The following is a 25,368-nucleotide window of genomic DNA, read 5'->3' on the forward strand; positions in this document are numbered from 1 at the left end:
GCTAGAGGCTAGAGGACAGCTAGAGGCTAAAGGACAGCTAGAGGCTAGAGGACAGCTAGAGGCTAAAGGACAGCTAGAGGCTAGAGGACAGCTAGAGGCTAGAGGACAGCTAGAGGCTAGAGGACAGCTAGAGGCTAAAGGACAGCTAGAGGCTAGAGGACAGCTAGAGGACAGCTAAAGGACAGCTAGAGGCTAAAGGACAGCTAGAGGCTAGAGGACCGACGCGCGTACGTTCTGCGCCTGCCTGAGACCTGATTGATGGCACAAAGTAGACTCATCAGTCTTTCTTCCTTCAGAGTCTCGGCTGCACCGGTCCTATTTCCACTGGGAGGTCGGCTCCAATGGCTTCACCCGATATATACACGTTATCAATCGCAATAAAACTGTACCTACCTCAGACACCATGTTGTTATCCAACCCTACGGTATATATATCTATATACTGTATCAACCCTACGGTATATATATCTATAGATATCTATATATCAACCCTACGGTATATATATCTATAGATATCTATATACAGTATCAACCCTACGGGGCCAACGTACTCGTAGTTTCCAATACCGAGGCATTATACACATGTCGGAGCCGATGCTCAAAATTGAAAAACTGCAGTACCCCCTCACAACCACTGGGCACTGAACCGATACATCCGGCGCTGTGGCGCAGTTGAAACCCAAATGTCTCGGTATCGGAAACTACTGTTTCCAATTACCGAGATACTGCCCCCTGTTGTTGTCAACCCTTGACTGGTCTTCGCTAGCTATAGGTTAGCATGACAGTGGTGACAGCTCAAACCCAGCCTTCTTCGGCTGTGTCATTTTGGGGTTCAACTGCTCCACAGCGCCAGATGTATCGGTTCGGTGCGAGGGTGTACCGCAGTTTACAATTTAGACCATCGGCTGCGCTTCCTTGAATATTGTGGATATAAGACTCGATCCAGTTGCTGTAGCCCTCTTTTTAAATCCTGTACACATTCATCTGCCCATTTATCGATGTGATCAAACGAAATTGGTCTGACAGAACTCAAACTTTTTGTGTACTGCTTCATGTTCAGAAATGGTTATCAATGGGTTTAGCTGAGAGCCTCTCTGGCTTTCCCAACCAGCTGGTGACGTCATCCCAAGATGGCCGCGCTGTGAATAAGGTCTATTGGAATGATCAGATGAGATGAAGTTGGAAAATGAGAAGAACGTTTTGTGTGTGCCCTCTCTTCTCCGGCACTGCTTCACTACCAGCTGACCAGCCAATCAGTGATTTCTCTACCAGCTGACCAGCCAATCAGTGATTTCTCTACCAGCTGACCAGCCAATCAGTGATTTTTCTACCAGCTGACCAGCCAATCAGTGATTTCTCTACCAGCTGACCAGCCAATCAGTGATTTCTCTACCAGCTGACCAGCCAATCAGAGTGATTTCTCTACCAGCTGACCAGCCAATCAGAGTGATTTCTCTACCAGTTGACCAGCCAATCAGAATGATTTCTCTACCAGCTGACTAGCCAATCAGAGTGATTTCTCCCACCAGCTGACCAGCCAATCAGAGTGATTTCTCCCACCACCTGACTAGCCAATCAGTGAATTATCTACCAGCTGACCAGCCAGTCAGAGTGATTTCTCTACCTTAATGACCAGCCAATCAGAGTGATTTCTTCTTTTCGAGTGTCTGTCTGGACTGTCGCCGAGTGTCTGTCTGGACTGTCGCCGAGCATCTGTCTGGACTGTCTATTGCTGAGCATCTGGACTATCACTGAGCGTCTGTCTGGACTGTCGCCGAGCGTCTGTCTGGACTGTCTATTGCTGAGCGTCTGGACTTTCACTGATCGTCTGCCTGGACTATCGCCGAGCGTCTGTCTGTACTATCGCTGAGCGTCTGGACTATCACTGAGCTTATACCCGCAGTCCTACTATATGTTTCATGCAGGCACAAAGCGTACGTGCGAGTTGACCATCTCTAGTCTTTGCTGTGTGTTCAAACGCAACTGTTTGACCCCGACATGAGGCAACACAACAGTCGGCCTTTGTTGCCGCTAGTCCTTTGCCTTTCCCACGGGGAGACTTCAAAGAAGCCTCCGTCTCTACTCGCTCTCGCTTCTCACTACTTGGCTGACCCAGCTGAACAGGCTTCTAACTACTTGGCTGACCCAGCTGAACAGGATTCTCACTACTTGGATGACCCAGCTGAACAGGCTTCTAACTACTTGGATGACCCAGCTGAACAGGATTCTCACTACTGGCTGACCCAGCTGAACAGGATTCTCACTACTTGGATGACCCAGCTGAACAGGCTTCTCACTACTTGGATGACCCAGCTGAACAGGTTTTCTCACTACTTGGATGACCCAGCTGAACAGGTTTTCTCACTACTTGGCTGACCCAGCTGAACAGGCTTCTCACTATGCTGACCCAGCTGAACAGGATTCTCACTACTTGGATGACCCAGCTGAACAGGCTTCTCACTACTTGGATGACCCAGCTGAACAGGTTTTCTCACTACTTGGATGACCCAGCTGAACAGGTTTTCTCACTACTTGGCTGACCCAGCTGAACAGGATTCTCACTACTTGGCTGACCCAGCTGAACAGGCTTCTCACTATGCTGACCCAGCTGAACAGGTTTTCTCACTACTTGGCTGACCCAGCTGAACAGGTTTTCTCACTACTTGGCTGACCCAGCTGAACAGGTTTTCTCACTACTTGGCTGACCCAGCTGAACAGGTTTTCTCACTACTTGGCTGACCCAGCTGAACAGCTCAGCCCAAAAAGCCACTGACTAGAGCCAAGCTAAATCAATCCGAAACCAAACAAGTTAATTATTTACATTTTTACTTCAAACTTCCTCAATGTAGAACAGTAATTTCTTACACATGAGATTACTTTTAGCCTTTTAGTCATAAAGATTATATCTTCCAGAGTGAAATGTTATAACAGAAGTGGAGTATTGGCCAGAATGACATGAACTTTTGGACGCTTATTCAGCGGGTATTTGCATGTTGCGTTCAGGTGCACTGTAAAAAAAAAAAAAAAAAGGAGTGCTGCAGCACCCACCGCACCCAGCTTCCCACGCCCTTGTCTGTTATGGGAGGCCTTTGATTTCTTCAGAGTGCCAGGTAGTATAAAGAGCTTAGTTAAAGCCTACTTCTTAGATATTCAACTCTGCTTTACCACAGCAGAGTACACTACAGCTTGGCAGCAGCTGGAGATAGGCATTATGGCAGGGTGTACAATTTCCCCATTAGCTTTTACCATGGCAATGGAGATCATTATTAGGGCTTCAAAATGGGTAGTGGGTGGAGAAAGGCTGCAGGGAGGGCTGCGGCTCCCTCCAATTAGGGCATACATGCATGACGATACATGACGACTATGACGTCAACCGCTCCATGTACTAGCAGATTGTTGCATTAGTTAAATAGTAATCTGCAGTGGGCTAGAATGAAAGTGAAGCCAAGTAAGTCCAGGAGTATTTCAATCATTAAAGGGAAGGTAGTAGGTAAGAAGTTTGTTATAAATGATGAGGTGGTGCCTACAGTGTCAGAGAAACCAGTCAAGAGTTTGGGAAGATGGTATGATGCAAGTCTCAGTGATAAGGAACAGTTTGAGGAGTTGAGGCAGGAAATGATTCAAGGTATTTCAAGTATAGACAAGTCAGGGCTCCCAGGAAAGTTAAAGTTGTGGTGTTTGCAGTTTGGATTGTTGCCTCAGTTGATGTGGCCACTGACAGTGTATGAGGTTCCCCTTTCAAAGGTATAGCTAGAAAGGATGATTAACTCATTCATTAGAAAATGGCTCGGAGTCCCACGCTGCCTAAGCAGTGCAGCCTTATATGGGAAAGGCATATTGGAATTGCCATTATCTAGCCTGACAGAGGAGTTCAAGTGTGCTAAGGTTAGACTGGAAATGACTCTGACTCAGTCAAAGGATCCAGTGGTTAGGAGTGTAGCGCCCACAGTTAAAACAGGGAGGAAGTGGAACCCAAAGGAGGCAGTACAGCAAGCACAGTCAGCTCTTAGACACAGGGATATCATAGGTCAGGTGCAGCACGGGCGTGGAGGCTTAGGGTTGTGCATAGGGAAACCTGTGTGGAACAAGCCATCATAGAAAAGAGGAAGATGGTAGTTTAAGAAGTACATAGGCAAGAGAAGGCAGTAAGATGTACTAAGGCAGTGTCGCAGGCAAAGCAAGGACAGTGGGTGAACTGGGAGAGTGTCGAGAAGAGAAAGTTGAAGTGGAGAGAGTTGTGGAGCATGGAGGCCAGCAGAATTAGATGTATTCTAGGGGCTACTTATGATGTGCTGGCATCTCTCCAGAACCTAAATCAGTGGTTGGGCGAGGAGTGTGCGGACATTCCTATCTTTTCAACTAATAAAATAGCGCATGCTTCTCTGAACATTTGTTAATAGCCTAAATACTGTAGCAATGATAAATTATTGCCTGCACGTATAATAAGTAGCCTATACAATGCAATGATTATCCCAATTTGCCCCCACAGTAGGCTATATACATTATATACATTATATAGGATCACAATAAGTAAAAGGTAATGTACTCAATAATTACAGTAAGGTAACCAGAATGACCCGCAAACTACAGCAAAATGTAGATTAAACTGCCTTTAGGCTAGTAAATACACCCCCCCCCCCCCTCTCTCTCTCTCTCCTCCGTCAATTAGCCTCAGCAGCCAATGACGCTCCTCCAACCCTGCGTGACGTCACGCCCCCTTTGCAAAGCAGTAGCGCGGAGCAGGAAGATGCTTCAGTCAGTCAGAGAGGGAGGAGCAGCGGGGAGGACAGGGGAGAGAGAGAGAGAGAGAGAGACAGGGGCTGTGTGTTGTCTGTCTCTCGCCCCACACCACAGAGTAAAGGATCGGAGAGCAAGAGAGAGGGACTCTGTGTGTGTGTGTGTGTGTGTGTGTGTGTGTTGTCTGTGTCTCTCGCCCCACACCATGCTGGACTCGCTGACCTTCCTGCTGGAGAAGCTCTTCCTCCTCGCCCACATCAAGTTCTCCAGCCTCGTGTCTCCTGCACCGGGCAGAGAGAGGGGAGAGGGGCCGCTCAGCAGGCGCTGTGAGCGGGAGGACTCTGCCCCGCCTCTCGCTGCCCCTGCTGGAGCCCCGCAGCACAAGCTCCAGTTCCTGCGGGGGGACCTGCTGGAGGTGCCCCGGACTCTTTTCACGCACTTCGGCATCTACCTGGGAGAGGACCGGGTGGCCCACCTCATCCCCGACATCCTGCCAGCGCTCAACTCAAACCAGGTTACCGGGGAACACAAGTGGTTCCAAGTGAGTAATGTATTTAATACAGCCGTGAGAACCAGACTATCAGTTTGACTAGGACGGATCAGCGTGACGTCACTGCCACCCAAAAATGCGTAATCCAGTTAACTAGTAGGCTATGAGTTGTGCACAAACAAACGTTAATATCTCAAAAAGTAGCCTATAGTATTATCCTACATCACATCGCTTATTTTGACATTCCGAGTGAGAGCAGAATTCGCTCAAGAGTTTGATGTATAATATTATATGCATGTCGTGTTAAAGTTGTGTGAACTGTCGCAGTTTTTAAATTGTAAACACGGTCAACCGGCTAGAGTCAGACGCTCAAACTGGCTCCATAGGGTTCCATTGCCGTTGCCACCCAGTGACGCGGTTTGTTTACCAAAATGCTGCTCGGCTGATCCCTCCTCTTTAATATGACAGCGTTCTCATGGGCATAGGTCATTGAAAAGTTTGTCAAAATAGACAAATAGACCTGTCATTGAAAGTGCTCGGATTTATATTTTGTGCAATATTGCCTGTGGATCAATCCACTTTATTGTTATTTGTTATTTAACTTTATAGTTTTATTATAGTAGCCTATTTATATCTGAATTTATTTATCTAGTCACTTGTTACTTTTTAGCCATCCCTATGAAGGGTTCACACATTCAAGACTCGCTCTCTTTTTAATTGTAGTCTGCAAGCGTGTGTAAAGCTAGTTCTCATACAAATTCTCAGTGTTGATGATCTGTGTCTCAAGCTGTGCTGTTGGATCCTTGAATTTGAGGGAACTTTGGCCCGGAAAGTTCTTGAATTTGATGTTTAAGAAGCTGAGGGAACCCTCAAACCCTGATACACCTCTTACCAAAGAGAAGCTGAGCAGAAAGGGCTCAACTCAAGTGAACTTTGTCTCTAAAAATGATTGTTGACACAGCGCTCATTGACTTAGCCTATACTATTTCTAATGCTGAAAAGAAAAAGAACCCCAACCTGGACTGTTCTACTCTCTTTAGTATGTAGATGAAGATGACTGTTCTCAGAGAGTACTAGGCTATAGGAAGCAAACTAGCAAGTAGGGATGCACAATATATCGGCATTTATATCGGTATCGGCTAGGGATGCACCGATTGCCATTTTCTTGGCCGATTCCGATTTCCGATTTTTGAATAGTCTGACTTGCCGATACCGATTTTTGCCGATTCCGATTTTTTTTTCTAAAAACAACAATTGACAGCTTACACAAACGTTTTTGTAACTTTGTTTAAAAATTAAGATTCATAGAACAATTCTTACATCTAATGGGGATCCAAATAAACAAATAAACAATTCTTATCATTTGCATGAAGTAGGACCTTCTCACTCAAACACATCTCAAAATAAAAGTGTTCCAGGTTAGGCTACTGGACAGAGCTTTTTTGTGCAAATACAATGAATACAAAAATTAAATAAATCCAATAGCCTATATCCCACAGCTATCATGCATTTACTTTTCCAAAAGAAAACAGGTGCAACAGAACATCAAAATGATCCATGGACAAGGAGTTTATAGACTGGCTCCAGACCAGTCCTCTTGAGTAGAGGGGAAATGAGTTTATGAGTTACAGTAACGATCTTCAGTCTGAATATCAGGCGGAGTTTACACACAGTCCGAAGTTTGGTATGCGTATTTTTATCTGCCATCCGAAAAAATATCGTCACGCACAGAAAACGTTGCACACTTGTGAGTCCGATGCATTTTTATTATTATGTCCGTCGTTCTCATGTCGTTCTATTTGCAATACGAAACAAATAGTCTCTCCTGTATCCACGTCACGTTACAACATGACTTGACAGGCTGAGGCAGCAGCGCTGATGTGGAATGGAAAAGCAGGTCGGGGAATGGTTATCATACTGGACACAATGCTCGCGTTCACCTCGCCAAGCCGGCTGTGCGCGGTGGCGGGTTGCTGGAGCACCGCTTCCCGGGGAGAGAGAGCAGAGAGAGAGGGGCCAGTGAGGTGAAGCGAGCCGCTCTGACTGGACTCCAGCCGAGCGGGACTCGGCCGCATCTCTGTCTCCACGGCTTATTTTCGACTTGCATGTGTGACAAACTGCGAGCTTTGTCTACTTCACTGACGGTGAAAAAAATCCACAACGAGGAAGGTATGCTGGCGTGTGTGGTGTGGTGGCTGGGTGCCTGTCTCGGTGCTTTGGGGTGCGTGCACGTCATGTGAAAATCGGCTCACAGAATCGGCTATTTAGAGTGACCGGAACAGATCACCGATCGAGGCCGATCACGTGAAAATCGGCCATTTCCGGTCACGTGCCGATCGATCGGTGCATCCCTAGTATCGGCCGATGTTAGTCATTTTTTAACACATCGGTATCGGTCCGATGTTGCAATGTTAATATCGGTTAGGGGTGCACAGATCGTGACCTCAAATATGCGATCGGCTGATTGCCGATATTTCTTTATATTATTTTTTTATTATTATTTTTTTTTTTTATAAGAAAAAGCCCTATCACTAATCAGGCTTTCCAACGATATAAAATACAATACCAATTGGTATTATTAAAGGGGAGAAATAATCGACCGAAATAACGTCTCCAAACTTTTTTTGAGGAGTTTATATATCGGTGATCGGTAATCGGTGGTCAGTCGATGATCGGTTGGGCAGATATTTCCCATAGGCGATCAGCAATCGGTGATCGGTGGCAAAAAACGTGATCGGTGCACCCCTAATATCAGTTATCGGTATCAGCCAAAATTGTCACATTGAGAGGAAACAATGCAGTAAATCTATGATTTATGGGCTTTTCCAAATGTTTTGGAAATAAAGAAATGCATTACTTTTTCAAATTCACAGTGTTTACATGTGTTTTTCACTATGTATAACATTTTTATTATCATATAAATGTGTTTTTATACAGATCATATCGACATCGGTAAATATCGGTTATCGGCCATAAGAGCAATGTTATCGGTTATCGATATCGGCCAAAATTGTCATATCGGTGCATCCCTACTAGCAAGGCTGTCCCAGGAGGAGGGATATCCCCATATTTCCCCTTATATATTTAAGGAAAAACAGAAGCTAAACCCAGTCTCACAGGAAAGTGTTTAATAGCAAGCTTGCTCCACACAGCGCGAAGCGTTGTAGTTCACAATAATTAACCCTAACCCTGTAGTTCACAATAACTAACCCTAACCCTGTAGTTCACAATAACTAACCTTAACCCTGTAGTTCACAATAACTAACCTTAACCCTGTAGTTCACAATAACTAACCCTAACCCTGTAGTTCACAATAACTAACCCTAACCCTGTAGTTCACAATAACTAATCCTAACCCTGTAGTTCACAATAACAACCCTAACCCTATATTTCAACCCTAATAACTAAGGCAACGTTTTTGCTATTAAAGCCTAACCCAAACCATAACCCTAAACTTAAAGGGACAGTTCACCCCAAAATCAAAAATACATCTTTTTCTTCTTACCTGTTAGTGCTTTTTATCCATCTATATTGTTTTGGTGTGAGTTGCCTGAGTTTTGGAGATATCGGCCCTAGAGATGTCTGCCTTTTCTCCAATACAATGGAACTTGGCTTGTGGTGCTCAAAGCACCAAAAAAGACATTTGAAAAACTCAACAGCCATGTCTCTTTCCAGAAATCATGACCAGAGAACAGAGATAATCCACAGACTTTGTTATGAGCAGTTTCATGTAGGGAGTGTTTTCTTTCCACCAAACTGTTAGCTGCTAGCTACAGTAGCTGCTCCTATAGGGGTGGGCACTGGGTATCACCACTGATTTCCCGATACAATTCCGATTCACAAGGTCCCCCGATACGATTTGATATCGATATTTCAGTTATAATGCCAATTTTGCTTGGATTTGATAGAGATTCTCAAATAACTAATGCTGTAAATTGTACAAGGTACCCTCTAACCTGGTGCATTATTAAACATAATGCTTACAGATGAGACGAGATGTCGTTGCACTAAGAACCAAACCACGCAGGTCTAACGGGTTTAAAGCTTCAAGCATCCACGGGTAAAGGGATTATCAGGGTATCCGCTCTCATACCGCTTTCAGACAGACACGGTTCTGGTTCTGGCTCTGGCTCCGTTCTGGAGTCTCAGAACCTTGGTGCTTTCTGGCGAACCAGCCCGTGTTCACACCAGTTTAAGCGGAACCAAAGTGGGTAGTCCTTCAGTTTTTTAAGTTTATTAATTATTTGGTCTGGCGTTCGATTGAACCCAGCCTTGGCCATCTCTTCCGCAAGTTCGGCTGTTCGACTTGCTCTTTCTTGTACTGCTTTCTAGCTTTTCTTGAGATTCGGTAGATGCCCAAATCCGCCACTAAACATTTGGTTTCCTCAGGAGACCACTGCAAATTATTTTTCTCCATGTTGTCACTGCCTTCTTCTCCTTCCTGCTCGTCTTCACAGCCTAGAATAAGACATGCCCACTGATGATGTCACGGTTCCCAAGGAACCAAACTATTGTTTGGTTCCGCTGAGAACCAACTTTTCAGGTTCCGAACCAATTATTTTTTCGGTCTGAACGCGCCGGCCGGTTCAAATTTGGGTTCGGGAACCGGAACCGGCACGGAGCCCTGCTGGTGTGAAAGCCCTATCAGTGGAACAGTGCAGAGAGGCGGGACATAGCATGTTCTGGCCCTATGCGAGTGGGATCCGCATAGAACCGGGCAGCTGGCTGCCTCCGTGCGGACTACTGTTTCCAAGCCGAGGCTTGAGCGTCGACAAGCCGTGGTAGATGCGATATTCCTGGAATGCGAGTTTAACGAGCCAGTTACATGTCCTTTGAATTCTACATTAAATGAAGACATTACGTTGGTTTTATTACATACTTATTAGCTAAGTATATTATCATTCATGGGCTAGAAAAGTCTGCCCATGTAGACACTAGGCAGGCATCTTGCCTGCTCAGAATTTTCTTCTCGCATTGAAGATTGATTGACAGCTGTCATGTTGTGATATGATTTGTTGTAAAGAAAAGCTCCCGCACACTGTCTCACCTTCTTAGGAGAAAATTTATTGGATATTATACGTTTCGGTCACTAGGACCTTCATCAGTATTATGGGCGACATCGCCTTGACTCCATCTATATATACATATAGGGGATGCCCCCATGAACCAATCATCCAATCACATCGAAGGACCTTACCTGGTTGAGCACCTTGAAGTGGTTACCTTGAGTGCTCAATCAGGGGAAAATTTATGATTCGTTGAAATGGGGTAGAAATGGGATAGTACTGATTGACATCAGCATACTGTAGATTACAGTTATGAATGAAATCTGAAGAATGAACTTTTGATGTGATTTTTTTCTTTTTTTACTAAAGAAATTCGATTTTTGTGATTTTGTTTGCATACATTATTAAATAGGTGCACTGAATACCCAGGGCTGTGATCTAAAATAGAAAAAAAAAAAAAATTCATTTCAGCTCGACTTTAAGGCCCTTAAAAACTCTTAATCGCCATTTGAGAGGTGTTACATTTTGTAGCTATTCTGCTGATGGTGTTAAATGGGCGTGTGATATCGTGTGATATCGTGTCATATCGTGTGATATCATGTGATATCGTGTCATATCGATCGCAGAGCCCTGATTTCAATCCCATTGTAGCAGACGTTGTGATATCTGTGGTGCCTTTGTGAAGATGATCCTGCTGAACACAAACCTCGTTCGCTGTTTCATAAACCTTTGTTAACCACAGACCTTATTTCATGCAGATAACCCGAAATCCCCATGCAAAAACCCCATTGACTTTTTACACGTAAGAACTAGGGATGGGGGAGAGTACTCGGGTACTCGAGTACTCGTTTGTAACGAGAGTACTCGAGTACCGTTTCCGCTGTCCGGGTACTCGCCCCACCCCCCTCCCCTATAAAAATGGCCGATCTAACGTTAACAGCGTCTGGCGAATCGCCAGCAACACAGACGTCCATGTATATTAACGCAATCTATATTCAGCAGATGTAAAATAAACAAGATTTGATTGCAGTTGTTTTCCGTTCATGGCCAATTTATATATAGATGTGCAAGCAAAGATGGTAACGTTAGATGTTTTTTACTCGGACGGACCACTTTGATTAACGGACCCCTGACAGTAACTTTGTTTACCATAGCCAAACGTTCCGTGTTTCACCACGGGCGGGGACCATCACTCGGATGTTGTTGGTGGTTTTTGCGGTTAACGTTAGCGAACATTATTACTGTTTGCAGTTATCATGTTTGCAGTTATCACTTTTTGGCAGAACACCAGAGTTTTTAATAAGTGGATTTACTTAACAGTGATCAAGAAGCAGTATGGAATGATTACCGACATGTATTGGGAATTACTTTTACTGAGGTAGGCTAACGGCTAACACCGGATCACCTTATCACAGTCAATCTGTAAAAACTAAAAAGTGCACCAGGCAGCGCTTTTTCCATGCAAAATTGGTAATGTGTGTGAAGTTGCTGTGAACAGCCCCATACAAAGCAGATCACCCCTGCTCTCATCACAGGCATTTGGCGAATGCTAATGGTAACTGCTTAACATAGCCAAACTTAGGATCTTTCATGTGTGTGTGTCGTTCCCCCGGGGGGGGGGGAGGGGGGGGGGGGGGGAGTACTCGAGTACTCGAGTACTCTTTCATAACAGAAGGAGAGTACTCGAGTATTTAAATCCCTTACAATGCCCATCCCTAGTAAGAACCAGGAAGTGCAGGGACCTCTGGCTAAGTCTAAAAAAAAAAAAAACGTCATCCCTGCGGTTCTCTATATATAGGAGTGTCTGTCTGTGTGATCCCACAGATCCGGGAGCCGGTGACCAACACGCGGCTGCTGCTTGGCGTGCTGTCCAAGCAGGCCAGCGTGCGCGTGGACTCTGTGGAGGACTTTGCGTACGGCGCCGGCATCCTGCTGAACGCCATGGACCGCGCCGTCCGCACGAGCGCGCCGCTGTCCAGCGAGGAGGTGGCCCAGCGCGCCGAGCGGCTGGTGGGCAGCGTGCAGTACAGCCTGATGTGGAACAACTGCGAGCACTTTGTCACCTACTGTCGCTACGGCAACGCGATCAGCCTGCAGACCGACAAGGTGAGATGACAAGTACACACAGTACACACAGTACACACAGTACACACAGTTACACACGTTCTTCACTTAAAGTGAGGAACGCTCCGCCGATTTTCAACCGGCTTTGTATCAATCATTCCAAAATCAGTAGTACATCAGAAAAGTGTAAACCGTTTTGCGGACATTCATTTAGTTTGACAGTTATCGAGAGTTGATTTGAGTTAAGTTGTGGAACAGTGCTGTCATTTGCGCCTGAATGACATCACTGGTTGAATCTCAACCTTTTTCATATCAAGGAGCCTTAATCTAGTTCACATTAGAGCAATGGACCTGGCCTGTGTCCAGACCTTTGACTCCGCCCCCTCCACGGAGTTGAGTTTGGCTGCTCCTGGTCTTGACATCGTCCTATGCAAATGCCTTTTTTCGGTTGTACCAGCGATTCACCAATCGGCGCCGAGGGGGACTAACGATTGGCCAATCGGCGTCAATAGACAGCCCAACGGGCGGGACTAAGCCGTTGTCAAGTGCACCGAGGAGTGACGTTGATAAGAACAATGACTGCATCCGCCGCCTGCTATCAGGGTTAGGGTTGCATTTCTCTATTGACATCGTGAAGAGCGATTTTTCTGAAACGTGTGTTAAAATGAACCGATGACGCATCCTTTGCATAGGGCAGGTTACATTAAACTGAGACCACTGATGCTTCTAAAGCAGCTGACAGTAGCAGGCTGCTAGCAGGGCACTGCCAAGGTGGCCTTAGGGCTCGAAAGGCATCACAGTCAGTGGGAGGGGCAACGGAGGCCATGGCCTCTGTGTAATTCTCACTGTATCCATTCCATGACTGTATTGTAGGTAGAGATGGGCATCTCTAGCAAAAACACTATTCCAAATTCACTGGGCCAAAGTCGACTTTTTGGCAAAATTCGCCCACCCCTAAAAAATTATATAATATACAATAAAATTGCGAGTCAAATGCTACATGGTCTCCCCTAATACTAAGTATCGTTGAATTGCTCGGTTTGACCAAGTAAAACATTTTTTATAAGCATTTTTTTTATCCAAGGTCTATGGAAAAATGAATGGCGTATGAAATCCCATGGAGAGGGAGGGGGGGTGACTTTGGCACTCTTATTGACGTTCACAGACCCAGACTACGTGAGCCATGTACTTGCTGCCCTTAAAGAGACAGGCGCTGGTAAAAACAATGGAAAACGTACTTTTTAAGACAAGTTTGGCAATAAACGATTTTCGACTTTCAATAATACAAGTCGATCTTGATAATTAAAACGATTATTCGAAAATTTGAAATTCATTGCCGATCCCTAATTGTAGGTGGAGAGATAACAGAGGAACTATGATCAAAACAGCATTCTGCTACATTGCCTCACTGTATTACCTTCTGAATGAAATACTGCTGAAGTTAAACAACTCAGACATTTGCTGGGGACCCCCTGGAACCCCGCAAAGGACCCATGGGGGTCCACAGACCCCACATTGAGAACCATTGTGCGTTTTCCTATGTCTAATATTTATTACATTGCCCGAAAACATGTCTTGTCACTCAGCAGTCATTGCTGCCTAGTGTTGATACAAGCAGGTTTTGGTGTCAGTTGCAGCAACTCCCCTTGTCTTGAAATGATGACAACGTTTTACTCACGGGAAGCTGCTTTTGATGCAACCTTTTTTACTTTTTCTGATTCCCCCCATTTTCTAGCCAATTGTAGTTGACCAATTTCCCCCCCTGCTGCGCCACACTCTGCCAATCTGGGGAGAGCCATAGTAGACTAGCACCATGCTTCCCGCCGACACATGCGCAGTTGCCAGCCGCTTCTTTTCACCTGACAGCGGGGAGCTTCACCGGCAGGACGTAGAACGCGGGGGGACTATTCCTTCCACCCCGAACAGGCCCCCCCCGGCCGACCAGAGCAGGCGCTAGTGCGGCGACCATGACAAATACCCTTATTCCGGCTCCGCAGACACAGCCTCGTGCGGACGCCCGACCAAGGCTGAGGTTGTGACCATACCCAGCATGGTCACAACACCAGGGCTAGTGTGCGCTCATGCAAAGTACCACGAGTGAATAGTGTAGCAGCTCGAAGCTCCTTTTTTTATACTGGGTCCTTGCTGTGGAACAGCCTTCCCCTAGGTATCAAGCTGTCAGAGTCTAGAGGTGTTTTTAGAAGGCAGGTCCGGGATCATCTTTGGAGTAAAGTGGCTAGCTAGAGGACAGGTTTTGCCGCCAGCAAAACAGTGTTTTTAATTCGTGATATTGTTGTTTTTGTTCTTGGATTTGGTTCTCTGAAATTGTTGCCGATTTTCATGTTTTTGTTTTGTTATTTGTTTTAATGATTTTAGGTGTCTGGTTACGGATACGAAATGGTATATTGATTAGAAATTGTATATTGATATGACTGACTTTTTACATGTTATGTGTTGTGCGTTCTGTCCTACAACAGCAGGGACCATGTTGGAAATAAGTGTTCTCACTTTAACATGTTATCCTTTGGAATTTTCTTTTGTAAATTGTCTTCTCTATATCCATAAATAAAAATCAATCAATCAAATCACGGGAGCGCGAACCTGCGACCCTCGTGTTGGTAGGCAGGGAATCTAGCGCTACACTACCCGGGCGCCCTTTTGATCCAACTTATTCATGGAGCAGACATTGATTAAGAATGTCTCTTCCTTCAATAGGCGCCAGTCAGTTTTGTCTGTTTAAAATAGAGAAACCTTCACAATCAAGAAGCAGGGTCTGTCTATTTGGCTGCCTTGTGGTTTTAGGGCAGTAATCCTCGGCTTTAATCTAGTAGTCTAATCTTGTCATCTATAGGCTGCTGCCGAGTCTCTTTGTAACGTGAGCTCTTCATCGTGTAAGCTGCTGAATGAGAAGTTAACAGTCCATGAGGCCGGTGTGGAAAGGTCAAAGGTCGCCCAAAATATGTTTGGAAACAAAGTGGAAAAACGTGTCCGGAGCCGCGAGGCATTGGTTCACCATCCAAGGTTTAGTGTGAAGACAGAACTGAGTGAAAATGTAAAATGACTCATTTGTGCAGAAACAAAACAAACACAAAGCAAACAAACGGCGGGGCTCATCAAATACCTAACCTCCAAAATCAAATACCTAACCTCCAAAATCAAATACCTAACCTCCAAAATCAAATACCTAACCTCCAAAATCAAATACCTAACCTCCAAAATCAAATACCTAACCTCCAAAATCAAATACCTAACCTCCAAAATCAAATACCTAACCTCCAAAATGAAAGTAATGCATCAAAGACGACAAGTAACAGGAGAACTGAAGTGGGTCACAGAACCTAAACCACAACAGAATGCATCACGGTGGGGGAACGGCACAGAACCACAAAGTGCATGAAAGGACAAGTAAGAGAAATGATGCCGTTAAAAAAGGCCCGATGCAGAGAATGAAAGCTTGATGTTTTTGGACGCAGCTCGTTCTGTTCTGTTCTGTTCTGCCTTCAAACAGACGTTCTGTTCTGTTCTGCCTTCATACAGACATTCTGTTCTGTTCTGTTCTGCCTTCAAACAGACGTTCTGTTCTGTTCTGCCTTCATACAGATGTTCTGTTCTGTTCTGCCTTCATACAGACGTTCTGTTCTGTTCTCCCTTCATACAGACGTTCTGTTCTGTTCTGCCTTCATACAGACGTTCTGTTCTGTTCTGCCTTCATACAGACGTTCTGTTCTGTTCTGCCTTCATACAGACGTTCTGTTCTGTTCTGCCTTCATACAGACGTTCTGTTCTGTTCTGCCTTCATACAGATGTTCTGTTCTGTTCTGCCTTCAAACAGACGTTCTGTTCTGCCTTCATACAGACGTTCTGTTCTGTTCTGCCTTCATACAGACGTTCTGTTCTGTTCTGCCTTCATACAGACGTTCTGTTCTGTTCTGCCTTCATACAGACGTTCTGTTCTGTTCTGCCTTCATACAGACGTTCTGTTCTGTTCTGCCTTCATACAGATGTTCTGTTCTGCCTTCATACAGACGTTCTGTTCTGTTCTGTTCTGCCTTCATACAGACGTTCTGTTCTGTTCTGCCTTCATACAGACATTCTGTTCTGTTCTGTTCTGCCTTCATACAGACGTTCTGTTCTGTTCTGCCTTCATACAGATGTTCTGTTCTGTTCTGCCTTCATACAGATGTTCTGTTCTGTTCTGCCTTCATACAGACGTTCTGTTCTGTTCTGCCTTCATACAGACGTTCTGTTCTGTTCTGCCTTCATACAGATGTTCTGTTCTGTTCTGCCTTCATACAGACGTTCTGTTCTGTTCTGCCTTCATACAGACGTTCTGTTCTGTTCTGCCTTCATACAGACGTTCTGTTCTGTTCTGCCTTCATACAGACGTTCTGTTCTGTTCTGCCTTCATACAGATGTTCTGTTCTGCCTTCATACAGACATTCTGTTCTGTTCTGTTCTGCCTTCATACAGATGTTCTGTTCTGCCTTCATACAGACGTTCTGTTCTGTTCTGCCTTCATACAGATGTTCTGTTCTGCCTTCATACAGACGTTCTGTTCTGTTCTGCCTTCATACAGATGTTCTGTTCTGCCTTCATACAGACGTTCTGTTCTGTTCTGCTTTCATACAGACGTTCTGTTCTGCCTTCATACAGACGTTCTGTTCTGTTCTGCCTTCATACAGACGTTCTGTTCTGCTTTCATACAGACGTTCTGTTCTGCCTTCATACAGACGTTCTGTTCTGTTCTGCCTTCATACAGACGTTCTGTTCTGTTCTGCTTTCATACAGACGTTCTGTTCTGCCTTCATACAGACGTTCTGTTCTGTTCTGCCTTCATACAGACGTTCTGTTCTGTTCTGCCTTCATACAGACGTTCTGTTCTGTTCTGCCTTCATACAGATGTTCTGTTCTGTTCTGCCTTCATACAGATGTTCTGTTCTGTTCTGCCTTCATACAGACGCTCTGTTCTGTTCTGCCTTCATACAGACGTTCTGTTCTGCCTTCATACAGACGTTCTGTTCTGTTCTGCCTTCATACAGACGTTCTGGCTGTTCTGCCTTCATACAGATGTTCTGTTCTGCCTTCATACAGACGTTCTGGCTGTTCTGCCTTCATACAGACGTTCTGTTCTGTTCTGCCTTCATACAGACGTTCTGGCTGTTCTGCCTTCAAACAGACGTTCTGTTCTGTTCTGCCTTCATACAGATGTTCTGTTCTGTTCTGCCTTCATACAGATGTTCTGTTCTGTTCTGCCTTCATACAGACGTTCTGTTCTGCCTTCATACAGACGTTCTGTTCTGTTCTGCCTTCATACAGACGTTCTGGCTGTTCTGCCTTCAAACAGACGTTCTGTTCTGCCTTCATACAGACGTTCTGGCTGTTCTGCCTTCATACAGACGTTCTGTTCTGTTCTGCCTTCATACAGACGTTCTGTTCTGCCTTCATACAGACGTTCTGTTCTGTTCTGCCTTCATACAGACGTTCTGGCTGTTCTGCCTTCAAACAGACGTTCTGTTCTGCCTTCATACAGACGTTCTGGCTGTTCTGCCTTCATACAGACGTTCTGTTCTGTTCTGCCTTCATACAGACGTTCTGTTCTGCCTTCATACAGACGTTCTGGCAGTGAGGCTGTTTTTAAAAGACTTTTCCTTTTCTCAGGCTCTGTCAGGTTTTAAGATGCTCATTTCCTACAGAAGATGATAATTTATTTGTTTATTATAAGGATCCCCATTATTAGCTGACACCTAGACGACGGCTAGTCCTCCTGGGGCGATGCCATAGGACTGTGTGGTTCTTCTCAACGGGGTCCTTGAGGGGATTCCAGGGTGTCCCCATCACATTGATGAGTTGTTAAACTTCAGTATTATTTCATTTACAAGAAATTCACACGATGAGAGAACGTAGACAGTCATGGAATTCTGGGCAAAATCATATCCAGTGATAAAAACTTTCTCAGATTTGGCTCAGAGAGACAAAATCTGTTCTGTGCTATACATGTAGCTGTAATGTGGACTAAATGAGGCTCCTTAATATAATAATATGAAGGTTGACAATCGATGGAATAGCAGGGGTTTTCAAAGTGGGAGTGGCCTATCGCAGGGGTTTTCAAAGTGGGAGTGGCCTATTGCAGGGGTTTTCAAAGTGGGAGTGGCCTATAGCTGGGGTTTCAAAGTGGGAGTGGCCTATCGCAGGGGTTTTCAAAGTGGGAGTGGCCTATAGCAGGGGTTTTCAAAGTGGGAGTGGCCTATTGCAGGGGTTTTCAACGTGGGAGTGGCCTATAGCAGGGGGTTTCAAAGTGGGAGTGGCCTATCACAGGGGTGTTTCAAAGTGGGAGTGGCCTATTGCAGGGGTTTTCAACGTGGGAGTGGCCTATTGCAGGGTTTTTTAAAGTGGGAGTGGCCTATAGCAGGGGTTTTCAAAGTGGGAGTGGCCTATAACAGGGGTTTTCAAAGTGGGAGGCGGTCCTCCCCAGAGGGGCTCCAAACCGTTTCAGGGAAGGCTCAGTGAGCGGAAGTGAAAAAATATGACATTAGTTATGACATTAGTTAATTGAAAGGAAGAGGTTAGAGATAGTTCAGAGATACAGTCGTTTTGGGTGAATTTGGGTGAAGTTTTCCCCACTTTCCCAGAGTCAGAAACAAATAAATGCCTTCTGACATCCCCCTTTTTTCTTCTGGTTTGAAATGATCTTGTCCCAGTTGTTGAGATCAAATAATTGTTGGGATCAAATAACATAACCGTGATCCCCTGGAATTTAGCCAAACTGCGCTAAGCAAGTTGACCCCCGGCCTATATAGGCATATTATATGGGATATTGTAGGGATTTCTTTCTTCTAGTTCTGGCATGTCTGCTAAAAAATCCCAAAAAATAGCCAACTTCTGCCCCTTCCTGTCCCCCTCCTCGGGTTATTTAGTTTAAAAGGTGCGATGCAAATCCCACGTCGCCCGGTCAGGATGTTCTGTTTTTCAAACGGAGGGGGAAAATCTAGGTCGCTCCCTGGAAAGAGCGGAGAACAAGGGCTCCATTGAGATGGGTGTCGCCCTGCCAAAGCCCAGCAGTATTTTGGGGGGCTGGAGACACACAGACAGAGGTGATCTTAAGCAGAATGCCGCCCGCCAAGGAGCCAGACCTACACACTGTTTAAGTAGGGCAGCGCTTCCCAAAGTGGGGTTCGGGGAACCTCCGGGCGCCGTCCAGGAGTTCCCACAGGGGTCCCGCAGTGAAGTTCAGAGTTGTTAAAGGTGTGTGTGTGTGTGTTGCATTTTAACATCAGTAAATCATTATTACACTCATTTAGAGACATTAGTGTCATTCATTACCATAACCCATTGATACCTGATGCAGCATTTGTGTGTGTATCCCTTTAAGACCGCGTGACGCGGTTCGCAGTCTTAAAGGGATACACACACAAATGAGGGATATACACGCAAATGCTGCAGCAGGTATCAATGGGATAAACAAAGCAGAGCATCAGTGCTCAGCCTTGGCTACATTTCCCATCAGTGGGAAATGTAGTTTTAATGTGTAGCAACGCACCCAAATGATGCTACTGCTGTGAGATCGGAGTCCAGTCGTTTGGCCTACCGGTGGTTTGCTTACAGCAATAGGACCAAGGTAATGCATGTACAGTATTGATGTGGAAAAATGCTAATGCTATTCATAGCATCTATACATTTCACTGTAATAAATTCAATCGAAATGTTGTTATAGGTTTCATTCTCAACACTATTAGCTGAGAGAGAGAGAGAGAGAGAGAGAGACAGACACACAGACAGAGAGAGAGAAGGAGAGAGACACACAGAGGGATAGACCTAGAGCAATTCTCCAACTTCCCCTCTTGAGTTTCACTTCCTATAATTGCTAGTCTAAATATGTGTACCTTAATGCACTCTTGAGTGTCAGTCAATACTACAGTCTAGGCTGATACTTCTTCCAGGGCAGAGGCTCCTAAAGCGGGGGTGCGGGGACCGCCAGGGGGCCCCCTGCAGGGGCTCCAGGGGGTCCGGAGTAAAATAAGCAACAGTCATAATGAGATGCCTAAGCGTTTGTTCAACACCAGGCGCTGAACAGAAGCAGAGCTGAAGCTAAAGCCACGCTGACGCTGAACTCTGACGCTAAATCGGTCACACAAAAAGCACTCTCTTTCCCTCAGCGTCTCGCTCGGCGTGCCTCGACTTGGAAGCCTTGCACGCTTGGAAAATACAACTGAATCCTGAACGATCGCTTCAGCGCAGCTTCAGTGTGGCTTGAGCGTTTTGGTTTGGGATTCGCTGCATTCAGTGAGGAAGAGTAAAGGATTTCACATTTCCCAAAAAAGAAAAAGAAAGATGAGATCATTCTGTCGAGCGATGAGTTAAATGACCTGCTGTGCAGTGTTGCAGTCGAGTCGCACTCAGACTTGAGTCAGAGTCCTGCTGGACTCGTTTTCAGGTCTGGTGACTCGGCTTGGACTTGAACACCGACTTGTTAATTGATAGATTTGTAATCGTGTTTTTTTGCAAGATCGACGTCACTGACGTACGGGCACGCCCACCGGCCGCCATGTTCTCGACATAGCGCTGCAGCTCTTAAAGGAACACTCCGCCCATTTTCAACCAGCTTTGTATCATTAGAACATCAGTAGTATATCAGAAAACTGTAAACTGTTTTGAAGTCTGTCATTTAATTTGACAGTTATTGAGTGTTAAATTGTGGACCAGTGACATCACTGCTCCACACTAACTCAAATTAATAACTCATTAACTCAAATCAACTCTCAATAACTGTCAAACTAGATGACGGTTTTGAAGTCATTCATCTAGTTTGACAGTTATTGAGAGTTGATTTGAGTTAATGAGTTATTAATTTGAGTTAACTTTAACACTGATATACTACTGATGTTCTAATGATACAAAGCTGGTTGAAAATGGGCGGAGTGTTCCTTTAAGTGACAGCCTATGTGAGAGCAGCGTTTACTGGAAGCTAGCCGCCGTTGGCGTTACCCTGTATCGTTCCTGTTGTGTTCGGATGGTGACCTGCGTTAGCCATGGCTGTAGTAACGACAGCAATAAAATCCCCGTGGTTTGTTTCTATCTCTACCGTCCACAGACGTGAAGGGAGCGAGACGGAGGATACGTCAGCAGCACAGGAGAGGTGTGTGGATAGTTAGGAGAGACAGGTGAAACTTTCTGACAGCTCCTCACAGCAAAGTCTGTTCACCTCGTTTTTTTCTTTTGTTTATTATTACAGGCATTAACGGCAGCATACAAACAACAACTCTGGGGTTTTTATTGCCGTCATCACTATCACTATTTTGTAATGGAACAGAAACGACGTTAGCGAATAAGGTCTATAGGCGCTAATAATTTGGCATAAGATATTGATAGCTATATTAATACCATGATATGATTCAATTCTGTGCAAGGGCAGGCACGTGTGTTCCACCTACATGTAGATTCACGCTCATGTTCAGTAAGTCCGGACTCGGACTCAGGTAATGGGGACTCAGACTCGTCTTTGGACTCAAAAACTGGGGACTGGAGAGTCGACTTGGACTCGAGTTATAGTGACTTGACTTGACTACAAACAAACACTGCTGCTGTGCTTTTATAAAATGTGCCACAGTTTGGGTTCATTTTTTTGAAAATGTGGAAGTTTCATTCCTGGGACAAAACTCCCATTTATTCCAGTTTAGGGCCGGCTGGATATCTTCTCTATTGTCCTCGAGCTGTACTGTGTCGATTAAAACCAGAGAAGCCAGAGATGGGAAATAAAAGGCCAATTAAGAAAAAGCTTATAAACTGTCATCGGCTATCCAGATATCGGTGGGAATTTACTACCATGTCGTCGTCGCCGCAAATTTGCCGCAGCAATTTGCCGCAGCAATTTGCCCCCCATGTAAATGTATGCAAATGTTTGTCCATTATGCAGATTTATGCGATGTGTGGCAAACATCTGGTGCACATGCCGTTACGGACACACGTTACGCATTTCCCCGCGCACAGAAACGCATGGGAACAATTTGTGGCGACGGACTCTGTTTCCTGCCAATGTGATTCACTTGATTCAGAGTAAAGAACTGTGAAGTGCATCAGTCCAGATCCACGTTACGTTAACACGCTTTCAAAGCTTTATCCAGTGACTCATTTGAGTGTAATTACAGAGAGTAAAGAGTGCAGTCACTGGTGATCAGTGTTGGGCAAGTTACTTTCAAAATGTAATATACTACATATTACTAGTTACTTTCATTTGAAAGTAATACGTTACTTTACAATATTACTTTGTGTGTAGAGTAACTCGTTACTTATTACACTACTTTTGCATTACTTTTACCAAAACAACAGCAACAGCAGAATGACATTGCCGCCCCGGGAACCACCCCGAAAAATAATTTCAACCGCCTTGAAGTCAGTGTAAACAATCCAAAATTCAAAATGTTATTCTTTTCCTTTGTTATTGTCATCTATAGTGGTTATTTGCATAAAAACACAGTTTGATTGGGAAATGATTGTATCTTTTTTAAATATGTGCTTTGATTTAATAAAATGTAACTCAATTTGTAACTTGAGTTACTTGACAAAGTAACTGGTATAATATTGCTGAAATCCTATAAGTAATAAGTTATATTACTGAGTTACTGCTAAAAGTAATATATTACATGTAATATGTTACTTTTGTAATGAGTTACCCCCAACACTGCTGGTGATATCCTCCTTCACTTTGAGTCTGAAAGACTTGTGTTTTTGCACAGGAGACTTTACGCATCTTTTTGAGCCTGAAAGCTGTTTATGAAGTGAGTGTTCTTCCCATAGATCATATGAAAATATGGACATAGCCACTAGGGCTGTGGCGATTCACTTATCTCCCGATTCGATACTATCACGATTCTTGGGTGCCGATTCGATTTATATTGCGATTCTTAAGTATTGCGATTCTACGATTATTGCGATTCGATATTACGATTTATTGCGATTTTTGTTTATTTTTTTCTTTTCTTTTTTAATTTGTTTGCTTTTTTACACTAGATTAGAACATGGGAAAAGTTGAATCATACACTAGAGACTGTATATTATATATCATGAGTAGGGCTGGGCGATATAGTTAAAAACAGGGGCGGACTGGGATCATAATTCAGGCCGGGCATTAGATACCAAGCAGGCCAGGCCGATATGGGCCGACGCGCGTGGAATTTGGGCCGTTTGAAGCCCAATTTGGGCCGTTTGAAGCCAGATTTGGGCCGTTTGAAGTCCAATTTTACAATGAGATGCACCCATTTTAACCCTGAAGTGTAATTATTAATTCAGACTAACTAATAAAGTAATAAAACCACTAGTAAACCAGTAGGCGGCGCCTGGCCTGCTGTTCAGTGAGTGGCCTGACTGCAAGCACCCAATTTTTTTTTTTTTCTTTTTTTTGCGATTATCGATTCTGGAATAAAAGATCGATTCAAAAAATCGTGACATTAAAAATCGCGATACTTAGGTGAATCGATTTTTTTCTCCCACCCCTAATAGCCACCAGGATGCTGGGTTGTGGACTCCTGTTTTGAAGCCTCGACTTTGGCATTTTGACTGTCTCCATCTTGTTTTTTGGGGGGGAGCCAGAAGCAGCTAGCGTGAGACCAGGGGTTTCCCACAGAGCCACATCACCGCCTGCTATTGGTCCATGCTCGGCGAACTGCACGATCACTGGACGGGCGACCTGCCAATCACGCCCTCAAGCATAGTCTGCTTTATCGTCTATCTGACTCTGAATGGGAGGATAATTTACTAAATGAACATCATGCTGAGATCATAAAGTCATGAGGAAAGTGTTACTGAGGTCATGGATCAAGTGAGACTTCTATACAATCTGACCCAATATTTGTGGTAAAAATCGCAAGGTTTTCTCTCCGCATATATATATATATATATATTTATTTATTTAGGCCTGGATGGATTTCGAAACGTACCCCGACTGCAACGGTGGGGGCCCTCACTGGCGAGGCTAAACTTTTAGCTAACCTGTTCACATCTATGTTCGCAATGGCATCCCAAGTATCATCAGCCTATTATGGGATGCGATGCGAACAGTTGTATTATGGGATGTGCATTTCCCAGGCAACAACACACATTTTGGAACAGCGCCGCATGCTGGCACGATGCTCCTAAAAGCAAAATGCTTACTGTTTTGAATGATTTGGCATCTTCTATTACTGTCAACACTGTCAACACCAGTATTGTTTTGTAATAATATGCCATAAAGGTATATTTAAATTTTGGGCAGAGCAAATATATACTGTATATACACATACAGTATACAGTATACACACACACACACACACACACACACACACACACACACACACACACACACACACACACACACACACATATATATATATATATATATATATATATATGTGTGTGTGTGTGTGTGTGTGTGTGTGTGTGTGTGTGTGTATATATGTGTGTATATATATAATATACACATATACACATATATATACATATAGTAGAATTCAAGGGGGTATAATACTCTCTTCCTCTCTTTCCAGTTCTGTGAATGGCTGAAGTCACTGATCCGGGACCAGCGGAGCATTTTCCTGACGGCGTTCCTGGGAATCCTGTCCATGGGCTGTTTGGGAATATCCTCCAGCACCGCCCTGCCCACCCTGCTCGTGCCCTTCACTCTGTGGATGGCCAGCTAGACCCGGCCGGACAGCACACACACACTCAAACACACCCACACTCACACACACACACACACACACACACACACACACACACACACACACACACACTCACACACACGCTCACACACACACACATACTCACACTGAGTCAGGGTCGAGTCATGACACGTCTGGAGAGCGGCTGGAGAGCGGTTTGTTGGAAGAGGGAGGAGACAATGGAAGAGTGTAACGTCAACGCTGTTTAAATATCAAGGACTCTTCAATGCAACGTGGTTTTAATAGGATACAAACTTGGTAAGAGTATCATGAGTTTGAATTCTATCATCAGTTTAAACGTCAACCTCCACCAAGGCCAAGAGAGTCCAGTCTGCTAGGATTATGCAAATGTTCCGAGTCGGATCGGGTCTGCTCCATAATTT

General features: G+C 44.7%; 1 protein-coding gene across 1 annotated transcript; it reads left to right on the plus strand.

Moving 5' to 3' along the window:
- Nucleotides 1-4,941: 4,941 nt before the first annotated feature.
- LOC310780216 (lecithin retinol acyltransferase-like) lies at nt 4,942-24,964 on the plus strand (the record flags this gene model as incomplete). The annotated part of the gene is made up of 3 exons (XM_083640799.1): nt 4,942-5,277; nt 12,057-12,338; nt 24,812-24,964. 3 exons carry the CDS (start codon nt 4,942-4,944, stop codon nt 24,962-24,964), a joined length of 771 nt encoding a protein of 256 aa, XP_083496925.1.
- Nucleotides 24,965-25,368: the final 404 nt, after the last annotated feature.

Source organism: Poromitra crassiceps, assembly GCF_964638095.1.
Source record: "Poromitra crassiceps genome assembly, chromosome: 7".
Classification (NCBI taxonomy): domain Eukaryota; kingdom Metazoa; phylum Chordata; class Actinopteri; order Beryciformes; family Melamphaidae; genus Poromitra; species Poromitra crassiceps.